Source organism: Prionailurus viverrinus, chromosome F2 (assembly GCF_022837055.1).
Source record: "Prionailurus viverrinus isolate Anna chromosome F2, UM_Priviv_1.0, whole genome shotgun sequence".
In the NCBI taxonomy this organism is placed as follows: domain Eukaryota; kingdom Metazoa; phylum Chordata; class Mammalia; order Carnivora; family Felidae; genus Prionailurus; species Prionailurus viverrinus.
Genome location: NC_062578.1, coordinates 12,135,999 through 12,155,182, shown reverse-complemented (window position 1 = coordinate 12,155,182; position 19,184 = coordinate 12,135,999). Strand labels below are relative to the sequence as shown.

At 43.5% G+C, this 19,184-nt stretch overlaps 1 protein-coding gene across 2 annotated transcripts in view; it reads right to left on the bottom strand.

The window, feature by feature from the left end:
- The window catches only part of CHD7 (chromodomain helicase DNA binding protein 7), a 191,131-nt gene that overhangs the window by 79,226 nt on the left and 92,721 nt on the right, over positions 1 to 19,184 (bottom strand). For both annotated transcript variants that reach the window (XM_047842070.1, XM_047842071.1), the window contains exon 3: positions 4,848 to 5,278. In XM_047842070.1, the coding sequence (XP_047698026.1) occupies positions 4,848 to 5,278 (431 nt within the window). The remainder of the gene's footprint in view (positions 1 to 4,847; positions 5,279 to 19,184) is intronic.

Genomic DNA, 19,184 nt, shown 5'->3' with positions numbered 1-19,184 from the left:
GAGAAGGTAACCTTTGAGGCCAGGAAAGGGTCACCTGGTCCCATCCCTGACCTGGAGCTTGTTAATGAACCAGAGACCTGGCAGGGCAGACCAGTGGGTAGAGACACGATGCTCACAGGTGCCTTTTCTCCCTTGGTCCCCTCCAATCCTCAAAGGGCTCAAAGTCCATTTTGTGGCCATATGTTTAAAAAGTCTGTATCCTCTTCTGGAGGCATGGTGTCCAAAACACTTAATTCAGTATTTTCAATTATCCAATGACGTGGGTCAAAACTAAATCACTGGATGTAAATGAAAGAACAAGGAAGCAGAAGAAAAGTTGTGGGTTTCGTTTATTTTATCAGCTATATACCTGGTGGACAACTATCTGACTCTCTGGGTTTTCTGTACTTACTAAGCAAAACTAGTTCAATGGTTTGCTTTTGTGTCTAATCTCCACCGAAAAGTTTTTACGTGTCTAGGAGCACACTATAAAACACGTATTGGGTTGCCAAAATATACCAACGTTGGGCTCGCTGGCTGACTAAAAAAAAAAAAAAAAAAAAAAAAAAAAAATTCCCCAGGTAAAATGCTGCTACTTTCTTAGATCATAATGGAGAAGACAGTATCTCAGTATCTGAAAAAGCAAAGTCCCTCAGAAGAAAGTGGCCACGTAGATATTAATGAAAATGACAGTGTGGTTTGCAAAAAACGGACCTGACGTGTTTTCGGTGCTTCGTGTTTTTCAAAAAATAGCAGCAGCGTGTTTATTATCCATTTAAAAATAAAAATATCTACATCACTCTTAACTGAGAAACAGCATTTCAGCTTCCTGCTAACTTGAACACTGGGGGTGGAAACCCAGAGCAAGGAAACTGCACCAGCAGCCAATCTCCGTGGCTTCGTTTCACGGGAGCTACGCTAGTCAAGTCACAATCTTTGGCCAAGTTCCCTTCTGTATGCACATTCAAAGAATCTTTATATAGCTAAGTGGACCACTAAAGCATTCGAGAGTCATTCAAAGGAGGCGCTTCCTCCAAATTCTCTCTCATTTCACAGGGCCCGTGCATACACAACAGAAAACGCATTGAAAGGAAGAATGCAAACCCTCCTGTTTCAGCTTCTTGGATCCTTCCGTATGCAAACTGGCATCCCCTCCAGCCCACAAATGTCTTAGCTCTTATTTTCAATATTTACTGCCAATATTTGAAAGCTATAAGGACACCTGGGGAGAGCACGAGGAAAAAAATGGGTAGAAAAATACATATTTAACATAAAAGGGAAAGGGGAAAGAAAGATACTATTTCTATTTCTAATAGAAAAGTAGAATGTGGCCCCTTTTTCTCATTATTAAGATTTCAAATGTCTTTTTCTGAGATGCTGAATGCCTTTTCCTGTTTCTCTACCATCCTATGTAACAGCCTCTGGCAGATTCTTTTAGGTTCTCCTGTGCGGACCAGACGAACGTAATTCGACTTTGGTGGCCCAAAGGGTCAGTTCACGGAGAATGGCCACAAATTCAAGCCTCAGCCACTTTATGGAATGAAGCAGAGTGGCAGGTAGTGAGAAGGACATCCTAAAGGCACACAGAATCAGCCCGGTGATAACAGCCACCCTCTCTGAATGTGCTTTATCACGGAGAGCGTGTGAAGGATGCAAAACAAGCCAGACCACCAGTGGGTCACTTGCGTCATCACCCGCTCAAAGGACAACGCATCTGTTTGTAGAACGTCACCGATGACAGGGCGTACAGGACTGAACAGGGAAGATGTGAGCAGTTCTACGCGAAATTTTTCATTTCACTTCTGTGTATTCCCTTGTATTTCAGCCCTCTGTAGGAAAATTATTTTCTGTATAAACAAATTCATCAAGTTAACTTATTCAAGGATGGAAATAACTGGTATCACATAACATTTTGCAAAACAAAATTGCCACTGCTCTATTCCAGTGCTTAAAAGCAAACTGCTATGGCAATTCAACCCCAGTGCTAACATAACCCAAACCCCCTATTACCTTCATCACTGCATATTCAATTTACATAATTATTCTGCTATGCTATTCAGAATTTACATGTAGTTGTATGCACTTCTACTGATCTGTGCTTCAGGGATGCTATTTCCTTTCTAGACTTAGCAGAACACGAGGCCACAGCTCGATGTACTCAATACATCTGGCCGATAGAAACTGCGGCTCAACAAAATAATGGGTCGGTTTGTGCCTTTACTGAAAATCTCTGCTCAGTTACCATATTCTTGGACAGCATCCCCATCTGACCATCAACAACAGGAAAGCTCTTAGGAATTTCCTCACCGCATTTCATCGTAAATCAGCAAGTGGCCCTACAAGTGATCAAGTCCCCGGGGCCAGCAGAGTTGCTCCAAACACTCCCGGCGCACCCCTCGGCATGGCTTGAGTCTCTCTTTCCGCGTGCAGATCTCCATACTCAACAGAAATATTCCAGTCAATTATTTTCACACCACTTGGGGAAAAACAACTATCGCCTATAGGAGGCATCCTCTGAGATGATGCGTCTAAAGCGAATGAAGGGAGGGAAACGTACCAAACATTCCTCTTGGGAGAAAATGATCACATGCCCTTCCGCCTATCAAAAGCATGTGACCCTAATGCAAAGCCATTACTCGGATTCAGCAATGCCAAAAATTGACTCTGCACAGACCATTCAAAGGTCAGGATGAGCAGCTGAGAGCACGCAGACGAGGCCTGCCCTGGAATTTTGCCCTCGTGGGTGAAGACAGGCCCTGTCTTTGCATCAAGCAGCACGTGTGCCCAGAACCGAGTGGATGTGATGCCCTATGTTCCTAACACTTGTTTATAGTTGTTGGGGACATTTTAACAAGTTCACCGTGAAATACAGCATTTTAACATCTGCCCCGGTGTATCCCACAGGAGGTTAAGGGTATGCTAAAGAATGTTTTTAAAGACAGGATGAGGTCCATGTAGACTTAGAACCAGAGAATCATACACTTGGAAATTTATGACAACATCCAAGATATAGTGGGGGTTATTTTTTTTTTTTGTCCTTTTTTCTTTTTGTTAATCAATTTTTGTCATTCGGTGCTAGATTCAAAATATTAAAAATACAAACCGAAGGCAGATATATATATATATCTTGAGACTAAAACAAGTCTTGGTGATATGTTTTCTGAGTTCTAGGAAGCTCTTTTAGAACACAGACACTTACACTTCAAGTTTAAAAAACAATAACAACACATTCTTTTAAAATTTTGCTTCGATTTCTTTCTCCTTGGGAAAAATATGCACATGCCTCCTCCTATCAAAAGCACAATACTTAGCTTTTGGGCAATTATATTTCTAAAAAAAAAAAAACCCCGGTAAGTCAGACCGAAATTCTAACCCTATGTTCCTTGCTCACATCCTAACACTTAACAACAGTACCTACAAAGAAGAAGTACTTAATGGAATATTTCTTAAGTAAATGAACAAAATTTGTAACGGGTTGCAGGATTAGAAGAGTGTTCATATGCAGAAAAAAATAATAGTTTTCAATTAAGAGACCACATACGGAGGCATCAAAGAACGTTCATAAGTAAATGCAAGTATCGTCGCCTAGAAGAATGAGGTGTTGGATATAATTCAGTTATTCCAGCACCATAAAAAGTACCGATGACAAAAATCTTTAAAGGACTATGGTACAGACTTCCAACACACTACAGAATAACGTATTTGGGGATGTCTGGGTATTCTTAGCACAAGTGGAAAATCCAAATTTGCTCTTTTGCTTTGCAGGAGCACCTCTGTGGTCACAGAAATCAAGTCCTCTCTCTGTATCCGCGCGTACTCACACAGGAAAGTCTACGAGTCAAAGGCTGACAGGCCAGCGAGCTCAAAAAGTTCACGTCAAGCATGTCCATCACGGAACGGAGCGTGCATGTGTCCACGCGTGTGCGCGTACATGCATGCACACGGAGGGACGACGTGCAGTGTGTCTCCTAATGGAGTTTGCAAACAGGTTCAGATTAACCGAGTCTGACCACACTTCCATCTGGAAACTATATTTTCTAACATGAGCCATATTCTGAAAAATAGATTCAGATGTTTGGAATTGGTTCAGAACAGTTGTAAGAAATGTTCGGTACAAATGAAAAAAATTAGTCTTCAATGTCTTCTCCTCTCAGCTTTTCTTACTGCGTAAATATGCCTTCTGGGGGGTCAGAGTTGGCGGGGGAAGTACAGAGGGAAGGATGGAGGGAGGAGGGTATTTCCTAGAAGCTAAAACCCGTGCTACTCTTGCATGCATATCTAATGGATAACTGCTATTTGATTTCTCCCACGTTGCCCACTAGCATTTCAACCCTGCCCCGGGAAGGCTTACTCCGCCAAGTGGAGAGAATTAATTCTCCTGTTTCAACTTCTGGGAAACAGGGCTGAAAAGCTTAGTGAAATATAGTGACCTGTCTTGCTTCTATAATCCTTCTTTCCCTGTTTTGCATTGTCCTTGAAAATGAGGTTGCTGGCCTATACTTGCAAATAACTATGCTGGTAATTTGGTTCTATTTGTTACATGACAAATTCCTACGAAAATACGAGCAAGTGACTTGAAAATAATCAAGAATTTTTACCCAGTGAAGTCTACAATGTACCATCCGAATAAAGGGTTCGTAGTAATTGAGTCCTAAATTTCAGAATGCATAAATCTGTTAACTTCTTAGTTTGGGTGTCAGGGCAAGGAACCCGACAATAATGACAAAAATCGAGGTGCCGCCCCGCCCTCCTCCCCCACCCCTCCGCCTCCCCCTCCCCCCCCCCACCCCCCACCCCCGGGGCCGGGACTGTGTGGTGCTCATTTCTGGACTGTGTTTTGGTGCTGGTGGTTTCCGCCCACAGCCTACCTTGACTTTTTGCTGGATTTGGGTTTTGGCGTGGCAGTTTTTGCTTTCTTTTCCTTTGGCTCTTTGGGAATCTTAGGGGCTTTCGGGGTCTTGGGTTCCTTGGGCTCTTTTTTCTCCTTGGGTTCTTTCGGTTCCTTCGGATCTTTTTTTACCTTCGGCCTTTTCTTTTTCTTCTTCTCTTCTTGGGACCCATCTAGTGAGTTCCTGTTTAGTTCTTGGTTATCAGCCCCACCAGGGAAGTCATCTTTCCCAAAACTTTTACTGGGATCCTCGGCGACAATGTGGTTGTTTTTCTTCTTCTTCTTCTTCTGCTGTGGCTGCTGTTCCACTGATGGCAGGCAATCATCACTCTTCACTAGCTGAGCGTTCGGTCCACTAACCTGAGTCATATCCGGCACTGGTTTCTCTAGAAAGGGCTCCGATGGAGAATGCTGAGAGACAGAAATAGGAACTGAAATTAGTTTATCATTCTTCATATTGAAGAAAGGAACCGAAAGTCAGTAGCTGATGCTTCTGAAACTTACTGTATACTCAAAGCAGCAAATATTTTCCCAAATATACAGTTGTAAAATCTATCATTTTCTCTCACCCAAAAACCAAGAAAGCTTTTACATAAATAGTAAAAAGGGGTAACTCAGGAATACCGTAAAAAAATTCAATTCAGGAAGAAAAAAAATTCTCATTTGGCCGAAGCCACCGTCCGTTTGCTTAACAGCCCCTACGTACATAGGACACGGGGAAGGACAAAACAGCGGCAAAAGCTAAGGAAGGAAAGTAGATGGAATTCTCTTCCCTATGCGGGAATGAGAACTCGGATTAAAGATACACAATTAAGCCACTTTTAACAAGATCAAGTGTACCAAGCGCTGAAAGATTCAGGTCCCATGAAAGTTTGCAATCAAGGTATCACACACCAATCTTACACACAAATGACATAGGTCATTCCTGATTTAAATCACATTAAAATACCAAATTAAAAGCACATATCCGAACTTAACGACCTTGGATTTGTTACATTTCTTGGACTAATACGAAATGCAGAGGATGTTTTTCTTAAGTCACTAAAGCTTTACGGTTTCAAATTTTACTGAAGAACAGAAAACCCATATAGTCGAGCTGGTACGCCCTGCGGGAGGAGTTTGGAAACTCACTAGGCGTATACCCAGAGATGGGCTAAAACACAGTGGAGAACACCAACAATTAGGATGGGATGCTCAGTGGTCAGCCGAGATCAGAGTCTGCTCCAAACCAGGACAGGCGTAGAGCATCATCTCCACTGTAAATGAGGACATCTAATGAACCTTTACATTTCAACAAAATTACTTTAAAATGTTGTATCTGCAAATGGCAATTTTTTGCCTTCGTCATCTGCTTCTCCAGACACTCAACAGTAACCATAATAGGAACGGCAGTAATAATGGCTGCTAGTGTTCACTGAACAATCTTCCCATGTGCCAGGCATGTGTTAAGCACTTCACACCGCTGACACCACGCAATCTGCACAGCGGCCCCGATGAGGAGCTATGTGTGGACACTGACACTCTAGGATGCGGTAGCGTGCCCGAGGAGTTACAGGCCCTCCCTCCTGATCACACCATCTCCAAAAAAGGGAGAGGGTGGGAGAGTCCCGGTCGAGGTCTGCAGAGGACTCAGGAGCAACCCAGAAGCCGTGGCTTACCATCAGCAAAGTACTATAAATTAGATTCCGGTACGACCTCCACTTACTGAGCCTCTATTTCATGCCATGTACTGGGCTAGGTGCTTTCGGGAGTTACTTCACTTGACTCTCAGAGAAAAATGTGATAACCTGCCCCCATCTTTCAGAAAGGAAGTAAGTAAAGTTTGACTAGCTTATGTGATCACCCAAGGCCACACGGCAGGAGATAGAGCTGTGATTTGAATCTAGGTTTTCTGAACCAGTTTTCTTCTGACTCTGTGCTTCTCCTCAAATCTTACGTATGGGCCTCCTTCTGGGAAAGGCTTCTCAGGTTTCATCTGATTTCCAAAGTTTTCAGTGACCCTCCCCGCCGCCGCCCCAAATTTTTAAGACATCACTACCTGAAAACAAAGTGGTTATATTCTTCCCACTAAGCCCTGTGATGGTTACTAAAGAAACCCACATTCAATTCTCCATCTGCACTAGTATAAGAGACAGAGTCCAGAATTGTGAGGTAAGAGACACAAATTCTAGTGCAGGCCCAGCCATGAGCTATATTATCAGTGGGAAATCATTTCTCTCATCTAGGGTTCGTTTTCCTCATCTGCAAAATGAAGGGTTTGGGTTAGATGATTTCCAAAGTCGCTTTCGAAATCCAATGGTATTAGAAAATCTTAAAATAGGGATTGATTGCCCTTTCTTAGGACAGCTGAAAGAGGATGAACCTGAAAGAGAGGAAGGCTGTCCACAAAGAGAAAGAAGCAAGGGTAGAAGTCTGAGGAAGGGCACACAGGTGGGAGTCTTCGTGAGCAGGCCTCCACACAGGGAGAACACGGCTAACCCAGCGCTGAAAACAGCTAGCCTCTCCCTACGCTTCTCCCTCACACGCACCCCCAATAAATGTCAGCCAAGGCGCTGTCCAAGGCACCATTACCCAAGAATTAACAGGATCTGATTTAACTGTGTGATTACACTGCAGTTGCTGAAGTTGAGTTTAATTGTTACATATTATTTTCTAATGTAAATAAAAAGGAAAAGGCCATATCTTTTTTCTCCCCCCCCCCCCAAGGGACTTAGAGATCAAACTTATTTGGGATAAACTATTTTTTTTTTAATTTTTTTTTCAACGTTTATTTATTTTTGGGACAGAGAGAGACAGAGCATGAACGGGGGAGGGGCAGAGAGAGAGGGAGACAGAGAATCGGAAACAGGCTCCAGGCTCTGAGCCATCAGCCCAGAGCCCGACGCGGGGCTCGAACTCACGGACCGCGAGATCGTGACCTGGCTGAAGTCGGACGCTTAACCGACTGCGCCACCCAGGCACCCCTGGGATAAACTATTTTTCGGAAGAAGAAGTACTTCCTGGAAAGGGAAGCAAAGAGAAAAGTCTGCCAGTGAACAACACTTAAAGCTTAGAATAGTGAATTCATCCCAGGTATGTGTACCTTGCTTTAATCTGCATGGCATTTACCCCAGTCACAAAGTGCCAGCTTCTAATGACAAATACCTGGTACACATTTATGAACTAGAAAATGCGTAGGACATCTAATACAAAAAGACTGAAAACTTATCTACATACTCTAGCATACAAATGATTTCAGATGCCCTTTTCAGTAACAAATGAAGCCATAAATTAGTATCCCTTAAAAATTTTAATCTTCCATAAGAAGGAAAAAAACAGAAAGAGTAAACACAAAAAAGGTATTAATCCTATTTGATACGCAGCAGAATTATGTTTTGGTACTATATGATATAGAGTGGGAAAGGTGCTCAGAAATATTATAGTGTTTACCAGACCCACATCTCCTTAAATCTTTTAGAGAAAAGCTGTTTTTGTAAACATTTAACAAAGAACAGATGGCCTGCCTTAATCATGTGGGGGAAAAAACCTGGAGCTCACAGTAATACCCTGACAAAAGTCTCCCAGGCCCAGCCATGCCCCCCCCCCCCCGCCCATGCATGGTACAGTCTTCTCTAATGCTATTTAATTTTACAGCGGACATTTTCCCATCAATTCCCACTGCCTGACAGGTAATCAATGCCATTAACATCTGATATTACCATATAGGGCATTGCTAAAACCTCCCATTTATTAGAGCAAATGTGGAGAATGTTAGATACCAAAGGCATTTTTAAATACAGCCTATAGGACTTTCCATTTGACACATTTTCTATCATAATTCTATATGCCTGTTGGAATATTATGGGATATATAAGGTCTGTGCCGTGGACTTTTGCAACTAAAACAGAATGACTAATATTTAAACTGTAAATAAAAATGATCCTAGGTGTGTGTGTAAGGGGGGGGGGGTCAAAAAATTACCATAAATTTACCGTAAAATTACCATAAACTTTTACCCTTAACTCCTTTGTTCAAAATGTATACATGAGACACACACACAAACAAGTTACCTTATGTCAAACAGAATAGGCAGGATGCAAAGGCGACCGAAGGAGAGCCGTGACCAAGGGAGTTGGGGCAATCCCTCTTTGACCTTTAAGCAAACAAGACCCAAACCGCTCAGGGGCTTTCACAAGAAAAGGAAACGGTGTATAGGGAAAAAACTTTTCATCTACCTCAAGTATGCTTTTCATCCAATATTCAGCAGCTTTGTCTGGCTTAGAAGCTATCATATTTACTCATGTTTCGCCTTAATTATATTCTTAAAGCCTCAACCTGTTGGCAATGGTAACAGGAGTGAGCACCGTGATATTAACACCATGCAGTGTTTCCAACACCTATAATCTGTGCAGACTAACAGCATGCTGCAATGTAGGGCACCTACGGACAAACATTTTATTTACTGAGTGATACAGACAAGCCTAAAATCGAAACACAACTTCATGATAAAGAAAAGCCACTACCAGCTGCGCAAGACTAACATGGCACTTCTGGGAGACACGTCCCCTTCCCTAGCATTGAGCTAAAGGGAGGCACCTGTGTTCGCAGAGAAACGGAGATTCTGGTGGAGAAGTGGCAGGCCAGTTGAGGCCGAAGGAACAACAAACACAAGCTTAAAGCGCACTAACTACAACTTCAATGATTTGTAAAAATTCAAACATTAAAGTGCTCACTTGAGATTGTAAAGTACTGTTTGTTTCCTTCCCCCCCGCCACCCCCTGCCCCCCCCGCCACCCCCCGCCCCCCGCCATGGCTTTGGAAACACATCTTATTCCGATGCTGTTCACTCTTATTTTCCCAGTATTCCCTAGGTTCTTGGTCCCTTGACACTCTTTTAAAAAGGAATTCCAGGACGGTCACTGAAGCTCAGTCTTCAGCTCAGAGCACACAGCGTTCAGAAGTGCATTTAGCAAAGGCTCCGTAAGTCCTGTCGAGACTCTTAACACCCTTCTCTCGTCAGTGACATTGAGAGCAAGAAGATGCACTTGATATCTGGTGCCCAATTCAGTTCTTCATTCAACAAACATCTGGGGACAGAACAGTCAACCACAGTACCAGGCCAGCCACAGTACCAGGCTGATGCTAAGGAGGCTTCCTGAAAAAAGTCACCCAGGTTCCAGCCAGAGGTCACTTCCTCAGTGGACCCAGCCTGAACAATGAGTCATGCCTGAGATCGGGTGACTGAAAGCATAAAAGTGTATGACAAGCAAGCTTTTGAAGCCCTGTTTAGGGAGGAGCAGATCCAAGATGCGCAGGTAATTAGTTTCAATGGTCAACTGATACACTTTTCAGCTTGGACTATTTGATATGAAATAAGTATCAAAATATTCTTAAGACGATCAAGGGTTGGACTATTTTCTGCTTAGCTAAATTTAGTATGAGAGTCAGGGCTTCGAGTTCAAACCTTTTATATGGCAGTAGTTTTACTCAGCCCATTTGAAATTTCCACGAACAGTAACATACTGAATGAGTACATTTATGAACAAAAACACACAAATGCATAATTATCAAGCTTGTCAGTGATATGAGTTGAGAAAGCAAAATGTATCCAAGCACATTTTTTTAAATTGTAGGTATGAAAAAGTGTTACATGAAAAGATGACTCTGATCACGTACGTTTAGAGAATCCTGGGCTAACCAAATAGATAAGTTTTCTTTACTACAAAACTCTCCAAGCCCTTCCTACTTTCTGAGTGGGGGATAATGCACAGTGTGTCCTAAAGGTATTTAGGACACTGATGCAATCACTGATTGCATCCCGTTTTTTCTGAGAATAACTTGAATAGAAGTATTCTTCAAAATATACTTCGGATTATACTGACTTAGCTAAAGCAGGGCAAATTCATCTGCTTCTCTGGTGTGGGGGAAAGTACGTGTGTGCGTGCGTCCGTCTGTACATCTCAAAGCAGTGGTTATCAAATGTTTTACAACATAGCATGTGACTATCAACAAATCTAGTTCTATATAAAATGTGCTCAAACAGCTCACTGAATTGGCAGGGTTTTTTAATGCTCAATTTAAGTCACTGGTAGGAATAAAATAGGAATATTGGCATAGTCATGTAAGGCTGACTTGTATAATTTTTGTTATATTACAGTCAAGATAATTACCAAGCTAAGTTTACGGAATGTTGAAATATCATAATGCAAGAAATTATCTTTACAAGTACCTCAGAACCATTAAATTTTAGAACTGAAAAATTGTTTTAATTACTGCCAAAATATCTCATTTAAAAGTCATCTGAAGACATTTTCAAACCTTTGGTTTTCTGCTTATGTCTTTACTCTGTCCGTAGAATAGATGTGCCATACAGACAAAATCCTAAATGGCTACAAATTAACATTGGCCACTTTAATGGCATCTAAATTATAAACACATTTTGAATTTAAGTAGAATCCAAAATAATGAAAATAATGAACCAAGCAATCGTGTTACATTTAATAGTAAGCAATTTACATCGGATATTGAATATTGCACATCTTCTATGTATTTAGGAGTAAAACATATACTATAAGAACTGTCAAACAGCACTTTTAATATGGAAAGCACTGTATTGGGGTGTTTCTACAGTCACTCTAACGAGAAGAACATTGCAGTCAAACTCCACCAATGCTAAACCCCTTTCCAAGTGTCTGAGAAACCCTCAGCACACAGACTCCCTCCCAGCGGAGAACAGGGCATCTGGCCACCACCCCTCACTCTCTGCCACCCCGTCGCTGCCCTTCTGGCCATCTCCCCTTCCCAGCCTCCACTCTGAGCAGGCCGCCACGCCGCGCGGGGAGCTGTGGGCAGGAAGGTGCAGGGCTGCGGGCCGGACCCATGCTGGGTACCTGCGAGGCTGCCTCCCGCCTGCCCCACTCAGGATGACAGGGAAGAGGGCCAGGGAACAGCCTTGGGTTTAGGGGAGAGACAACAGCCAGACTGATGGGAAGTCCTGAAGGCATCCCAGGACACCGTGCTGAAGGTTTTTAAACCACATACCACGTACAGCTACACACGCATTTTGCAACCCTCTTCTCCGTCCGTGCCTGTATGTAACCACGTGAGGTTGCCAAGGTGGGTGGCATTGTTGCTCTTTTACAGATAAGGAAACTGAGGCTTTAGGATGAACTTTCCCAAAGTTACACCGCTAGAAAAGGGTAAACCTTAAATTCTAACCCCGATGTGGCTACCAGCCAGCGTGAACAGGATCAGGCTTGCCCAGAGTCAAGGGTGATGAGAGGTTCTCCAAGCCCAGGAAGCCGCTGGCTGTATTCCTCCAAAACCATAAAGGCCTTAGTTTTACGACCCCGACTGTAATCTACAGGTTAAAATGGCTTTTAGCTGAATATCAGTTTGGGACTTTTGCCTTCAAAGGATTAGGGGAGAACTCTAGTTTAATTCCAAACTAAAGCTGTGGAGAATCACTACGTTTTCTCCCAAAGAGAAGAATGTGGATAAGAACTGACATTTACATTGCCCGCTAACAAACATTATCCCATTTGAATATCAGAATCACCCTGTTTGACAGAAGTTGAACTCAATTCAATCAATCTGCTTTGTCCCAGGGAGTGAACGGAGTCTTTCAGAACCAGAAGAAAATACGCCCACTGTCTGCCTTGCCCTGAAAACTCTCCCAAAACCACTTAAAAAAAAAAAACCCATCTTACATGATTTTTAAAAATTCAATCTACATATGAGGCACTTGGGTGGTTCAGTTGGTTAAGCGACCAACTCTTGGTTTCGGCTCAAGTCATGATCTCACAGTTTGTGAGTTCGAGTCCCACATCGGGCTCTGCGCTGACAGCATGGAGCCTGCCTGAGATTCTCTCTCCCTCCCTCCCTCCCTCCCTCCCTCCCTCCCTCCCTCTCTCTCTCCCTCTCTCCCTCTGCCTCTCTCCTGCTTGTGTTCTCTCTCAAAATAAATAAACTTTAAAAAATAGATCAATTTAAAAAATAAAATTCAATAAAATAAAATAAAAAAGATATAACATACTTCTTTACCCCACTTGGTAACAGAGCATTCTACTTCTTAGGAAAAGCACCAGAAAAAGTAGCAGGCTCGCATCTAAGGGCAACGTATTTGAAACAACACGTTTATACACACACACACACACACACACACACACACACACGCACCCCTAGGGCACAGAGTTGAACTGATGTAAATGGAACATACTTTTGATGTACCTCCACTGCTTCATAAATGCCTGGGAAAATTAGCTTAACTGTTTATACAAGACTTGAATTATGTTTTTACATGTGTTAGCTTTCCCAAAAGCATATACAGGTAATCAGACAGCATTCCTGATCGTCAGGGCCTCCTACCCCCTGAAGTGCTTCTCCTAGAAAGGAGAAATGAAGAGGGGCCGACAGAACCCATCGCTGCTCAGGGCAGCGGAGAAACAGAAACAACCACAAATTTAACAACTCGAAGCCTAGCGCAGTCCTGATGAGTAACCTCGTAGGTCTCCTGGGCCACAAGCAGGAGGGCAGCCCCCTCTGGGAAGCAGGCCTGCCCCCCCCCCCGTGAAGACTACATCCATTCTCCCCCAAGAGCAAACCCCCCGGGGGAAAAGCAGGGTCTGCAACGTGGGCATCGTGGTGCACCTGACTTTAAAAAGCAAACTACAATGTGAAGCCCTTAAGGAGTCTCAAACACTTTCAGCCTCTTGTTCTGAATTTCTTTCTTAGCTCCTTACAGTGGCAAATCATCAAGTAATATCCTTTACGAGACACTACTTCCTAGAAGTAGAAAAGATAGCGAATATGGTCCGGGGCCTCAGCAAAGTCCATTTTCTTGCCTCTCCCTTCCCTCTTTTTTCTTTCTTTTCTTCACCACCTTGCGTACCGTTTTCCCTTAGGAGGCTCAACTCAACAAACGTCAACGAATGGGAATCGACAGAACAGACTCCCAGTTCGCAGGCACCGGTTTCGCTTATTTCAAGTTGGCTCTTGGGTCCATGAGTATAGTGGGTCCACACTATACTCAGAAAAAGGGCGTCTAGAGGCTTGCGTTTGGCAACAGATGCCCAGCCCTGAGGTGAGGAGCCTGCTTGGGAGTCTCTCTCTCTCTCTCTGCCCACCACTCCCCGCCCCCACTCCTGCTCACATGCACACATGCATTCTCTCTCTCAAAATAAACATTTGTAAAATAATAAATAAAAACAGTTAAGTTCACTTTGGTAACTTTTTACCGTGCACTTCGCACTGTATTTTGCTACCGCTGCTATACCCAATAGCAAGTTTGATCCTTAGACTGGAAAGGTGAAACATATGCACTTTGGCTCTGGAAAAGCAGTTCACACCAAGTTTGCACTGAGGTCTCTACTACTCTATAAATGTTAACAATAAATGCAACCTACTATGCTATTCCTGCGAATTTAAAAAGTCAAACTTCGACAGACTGAAAGGAAGGTGTGTCTTTATCTAACACTGAACAATCCCAAGGATCTGTGTGGAAAGGGGAGAACAATTTAAAGAAAAAAAAAAATCAATTTGTAAGGAGCTCGGTGATAAAGCTAATTTACACACTTTAGGCAGGCAAGTTCTCTAGAACTCAGCGACTGTGAGTCTAGCAAATTTAGTTGGCAATAAATGCTTAATGATGAACTACTTTAGTCCTATAAAAACTCATTCACTTCTTATAGGAGGCAGAATTCCAAGATGGCCCTATGATCTTCACCTCCCGACTGTAGGGGGACCTGTGTCTAGTTCTAGGCAACAGAACACGGCAAAGGTAACAGGACTTCATGGTGTGATTAAGGTTCCAAATCAGTTGGTTTTCAGCTACTCAAAGGGCAGATTTTCCTGGGTAAGCCTGGCTTAATTAGGGGAGGTTTGTAAAGAGGGTGTGGGCTCTCCCTGAGGGTCAAGGATTCTCTGTGGCTGGCGCCGAAGAAGCAAGTGACCAGAGTGAGGTGACCCCAGCGGGGAACTCACCATGGTCAGAAACGGCAGGCAGCCTCTAGGAGTGGAGGGGAGCCCTGGGTGACGGCCAGCAAGAACTGAAGCCCCCGGTCATACAGCCACGGGAAATGAACTCTGTCAACAACCAGCAGGGACTTGGAAACCGATTCTTCCCCAGTTAAGCCTCCAGATGAGAACGCAGTCCTTGCAACTGACCGTAGCCTTGTGAGGCACAGAGTACAGGACTCGGCTAGGCTGTGCTCAAACCCCGACTCACAGAAACTAGGAGATAAGGAAGGGGTATTGTTTTACCCCAGAAATTTGTGGTAATTTGTTACACGGCAGCAAACAACTAACAACCCCTTTTCTCATGCTAGACATTTATCCTCCCACATGAAAGACAGCACACAAGTATTTCTTTATACCTTTGGGATGTTGGTGCTGCTGATGGTAACACTGAGCATTTTTGTGCCAAGCACCATTCCAGGCTCACAACAACCTTAGGAAATCGCCCCCACCTTACAAATGGGAAAACTAAGGCACACGAGGAGATTAATCAATTTGCCAAAGGTCATAAAAAGTTGGCTATAAGAAGAGTCGGGGTTCAACCCAGACAACTTCTCTGGACAACCCGGCTCTCGGCCACCAGGCCTGCTGCCTAGCCCCTGCTGCTAAACATCTCCAGAAGGGAGGAAGACGTAAGGGCAGGGAAAGCCGGGGGTCAGGTAACAGCTGGAGAGGGTAGGACCCACTCAGACGAAATACGGGACGTGGCTGCTATAGGCGGGCCGGGGCCTGACACTATTTCATAGTTAACTGCCACTGAAATCATCACAGGGCGAGGATTTTCGTAAGAAAATCGCTCCGTTTTCAAGTAAAAAATATAGGAAACTGCTCTATAAACAATATTAAAGGCTCCTGATGTTTATTTTGAAAGAAACTTCACTGCACATTACAAACAGTCTGTTTAACACTTAAAGGGGATGGTGTCCCCATGACTCCTTCCAGCTGGAATCACACATGAAACAGAAGATACCAAAGCAATTAAGTATTTTATAAACACTGCTGAGGGGTCAAAAAGAGGGAGGTTCATTCACTGACTAATAACGCAGTAATAAACAAACAGCAATGTTATGCAACTGAGAAAATTATTATAATTGAATCTGCACAGCTGGGCAAGAATAAAAGCCTGCTTATGTATATTAGCTCACAAATGCTTCGTGTGGGTAGGTTTTAGTTTTAGGACTGTTTCAGATTTGAGTCGCTTTCATAAAGTCAGATTTTTTTCCCCCCTTATCTGGATATAATTCCACAATTACAAGTGCAGAACAGAAAATAAGTCGATGAACTGCCCCACCAACTTTTGCTGTTCTGTTTACACTACAGAGAAATAAATGTGTACACGGTGATTAGGAACTTCAACTTTCTTGAGCTGTGTTCATTTTTGACGAGCACATTTTACCTGATTTGTGCACAGCGGTATGAATAATGAATGACTGTGATTTGGTAGCATACTGGACGGAAAAGCCCGGAACAAAGCAGCTTTTCACAGTTTAACATTTAGCTCCTGCTGTGTTCTTGGAGTTTCCTTCACACCTTGATATTTTCCCCTTTGCGGAAGATGGGCAGGGAAACGCTGCCGATTACCATAGTTAAATTTACACAGACATGTCACAAAAGAGTGACTCCTAGATTTCCCTTGAACTGAAGTCACAGCGTTTGAATTAGAGAAACATTATTACTCTCTTGGGTTCAAGACTAAGCTTGGTAAAAAGTCCACCATCCGTCCATCAATTAAATGTGGCTAAAATGCAAACCAAAACAGAATATTTTTCTTTGGGGAAAATACTCTATCCAGATATTATCCTTATTACTACATGGATTTTTTTTTCTTAATTAAATGACTAAATCTGAACAAATCAGTGATCTACGTCAAGTTCCCGTCTGCATAAAAACCTAACTAACTTCAAACACAAATGGATGATTAGCTAACCATCAGGGCAGAGGTACAAATGTATCTTCAACAGGCACACATTTTACATCAATGATATCTATTTTTATGAGATAAAAGTACTAAAGCTTTAATGGTGGCAATTAAAACAGCCAAGAGTTTGAGTAGCTCGATGGCTGAGTCACAGACCTTTTACCTATAATGGGATCCATTATATCCCTGAACTCAGTTTGAGGGAGTCAAAGAGGAACAGATTTTTAAATATGGTTATAAAACAGCAGTACCCTCTGAACTAAGCTGTTTCAGTTTTAAACTGCTGTGTGATTTACCCTGGGCCTCCTTGTCAACATCCATTCAGCAACATTCTTTATTTATAGTTCTTAGATACTTGTATCTATTTGAAAGTATTTGAACAATGTGAAAATGCTACAAAGATGCTATTATGTAATAAATTGTGTTTACATCATTTGTTTCTATTGTAACTTATTTACATTAAAAAAAATCCCTTTTGAAAATGCAGAACTTGAGGTGGCTTCTGACAAAATCATCATCTGTGCCTAAAATGTAAGCATTTACATTTTGATATTCTCTTTCTTAAAGTACCATTTAGAGGGAACAAATAATTAACTGGTCACAATGAGAGGGTGTGTTTCGGTAACAAAGAACAGGAGCAAACGAGAGAGTGGCGATTTTTCGTGGTGATTTAACATTCCTCCCCAAAGCAGGAGGATAACAAACCCTGTAGTTGCAAAACGTAATAATCATCCAACGTCTAGTCCAACACTAACCACTTCTCCAATTCAAGAACCTAAACATGTTGTCTTCGGCGTCTATCACAGCAGATTCAGAAATGGAATCGGAAACTATCTTGGGGACGGACAATCTCACGAGTTTTTGTGTCTGTTACCGTCACCATCTCCAGAGACAGCTGGCAAACAGGAAACATCGGGCAGAACGGATTCACCTCCGACCACGAACGACCAAGCTAACGGGACGGCAGGGCAGCCAGAGTGGCCCGGGCCCAGATGGCCGAGGTCCTCAGGGGTACGTGGGCCCGCAGCCCCCGCTGAGCACACCAGCACTGGGTGAAGGACGCCAGACGCCGACTTGCGTGTATTCCTTTCACGTGCTGGCCCCTCTTCTGAGACACGTTGTCAGAAGGAACAACAGCAGGATGGATCAGAAAACTCCCTATTAGGGCCGGGTTTTGACCATTTACTCTGTGGGGCTTCGACAATCCAGTGGGAAGCCAATCATCTCAAGATCAGAAAAATGAAGAAGCTAGATGAGCAGATCTGTAAAACCCTTTCCACCTCCACGACTCGGGTCTCTGCTGTTAAAGTCGGACTTCAGTCCTGCTCGGATGGTAACTGCCCCAGCCGTCTAAAGGGAAGGGAGTGTTTGTAAAGGTGGAGTGGGGAAGTGGGGACAATTTCAGAAGGAAATGTTAAGAAAGTTTCGGAGATAAACACAAAAAATGAAACTGATTTGAAAACCGACACTAGAAAGCACAACATTAAATAAGATATACCAGAATTACTGTAACAAAATGTTAATGAACAACCTCCTTTTCCCATAAAAAAAGGGAAACTTTCAGAGCAGTATTCCAATCCTACATAATCTCATTTCCTAGATACAGAACATCTACCAGGTTTTCCCACAGAAAGCTTAGCCTCTGCTCGACGTAACATGTCATAAAATAATGTTTGTCGAACGGCTCACTGGGCACAAATAACAATGCTTAGGCACACAAAATGCATTCCTGTACGTACACCCCTGAGGCCACAGACCCACACCGAACAAACCGTGGAGAGGTGACAGGGAAGAGGGAAGAACAAAGGTAGGGCAGAACGAACAAAAGCCAGAAGTCATTCGGCACGAGCCCCAAGACCACGAGAAATCGCGCACAGGAGCGACGCTCTCTCACCCGGACGGACGGAGGTGCGCTGGCACTCTTAGCGGGGGCAGGGTTGAATTCAGGGAAGGAAGGACAGGGACTGGTCGGGGACCCAAATTCCTCAGGGCGCAGCCGAGGACACGGGCCGCAGTGGCACAGACCCGCGTGGCACCTGTGGCAACCCCCTTCAGTGATTTCAAGTCAAGTCTGCCCCCGCCCCCAAAAGAAGTCGGCCACCCAGGACGATTTGGCTGTATCCTCCAAATTTATCTCCCAACCTACTTTTGGATTAGACTCTTGCCTTTACACAGTTCTCTCCACCCACAGCATCCTTCCCCCACCTCATTCGGGTTTTCAAGTATTTATCGAGCCTTCCTCGACCCCACGCTTCCTCCAGCTCCTGCCGCCTTGTCTGCTCCCCCCGTGGAGCAGAATCCTCGCAAGAGTGACAGCATTTGCTGTCTTCCTCCTCCTTCCGTTCACTCCTGACTTCACTCTCCTCAAGGTGACCTCCGGCGGCTCCTCTGCCTGCCGTGGCTCCT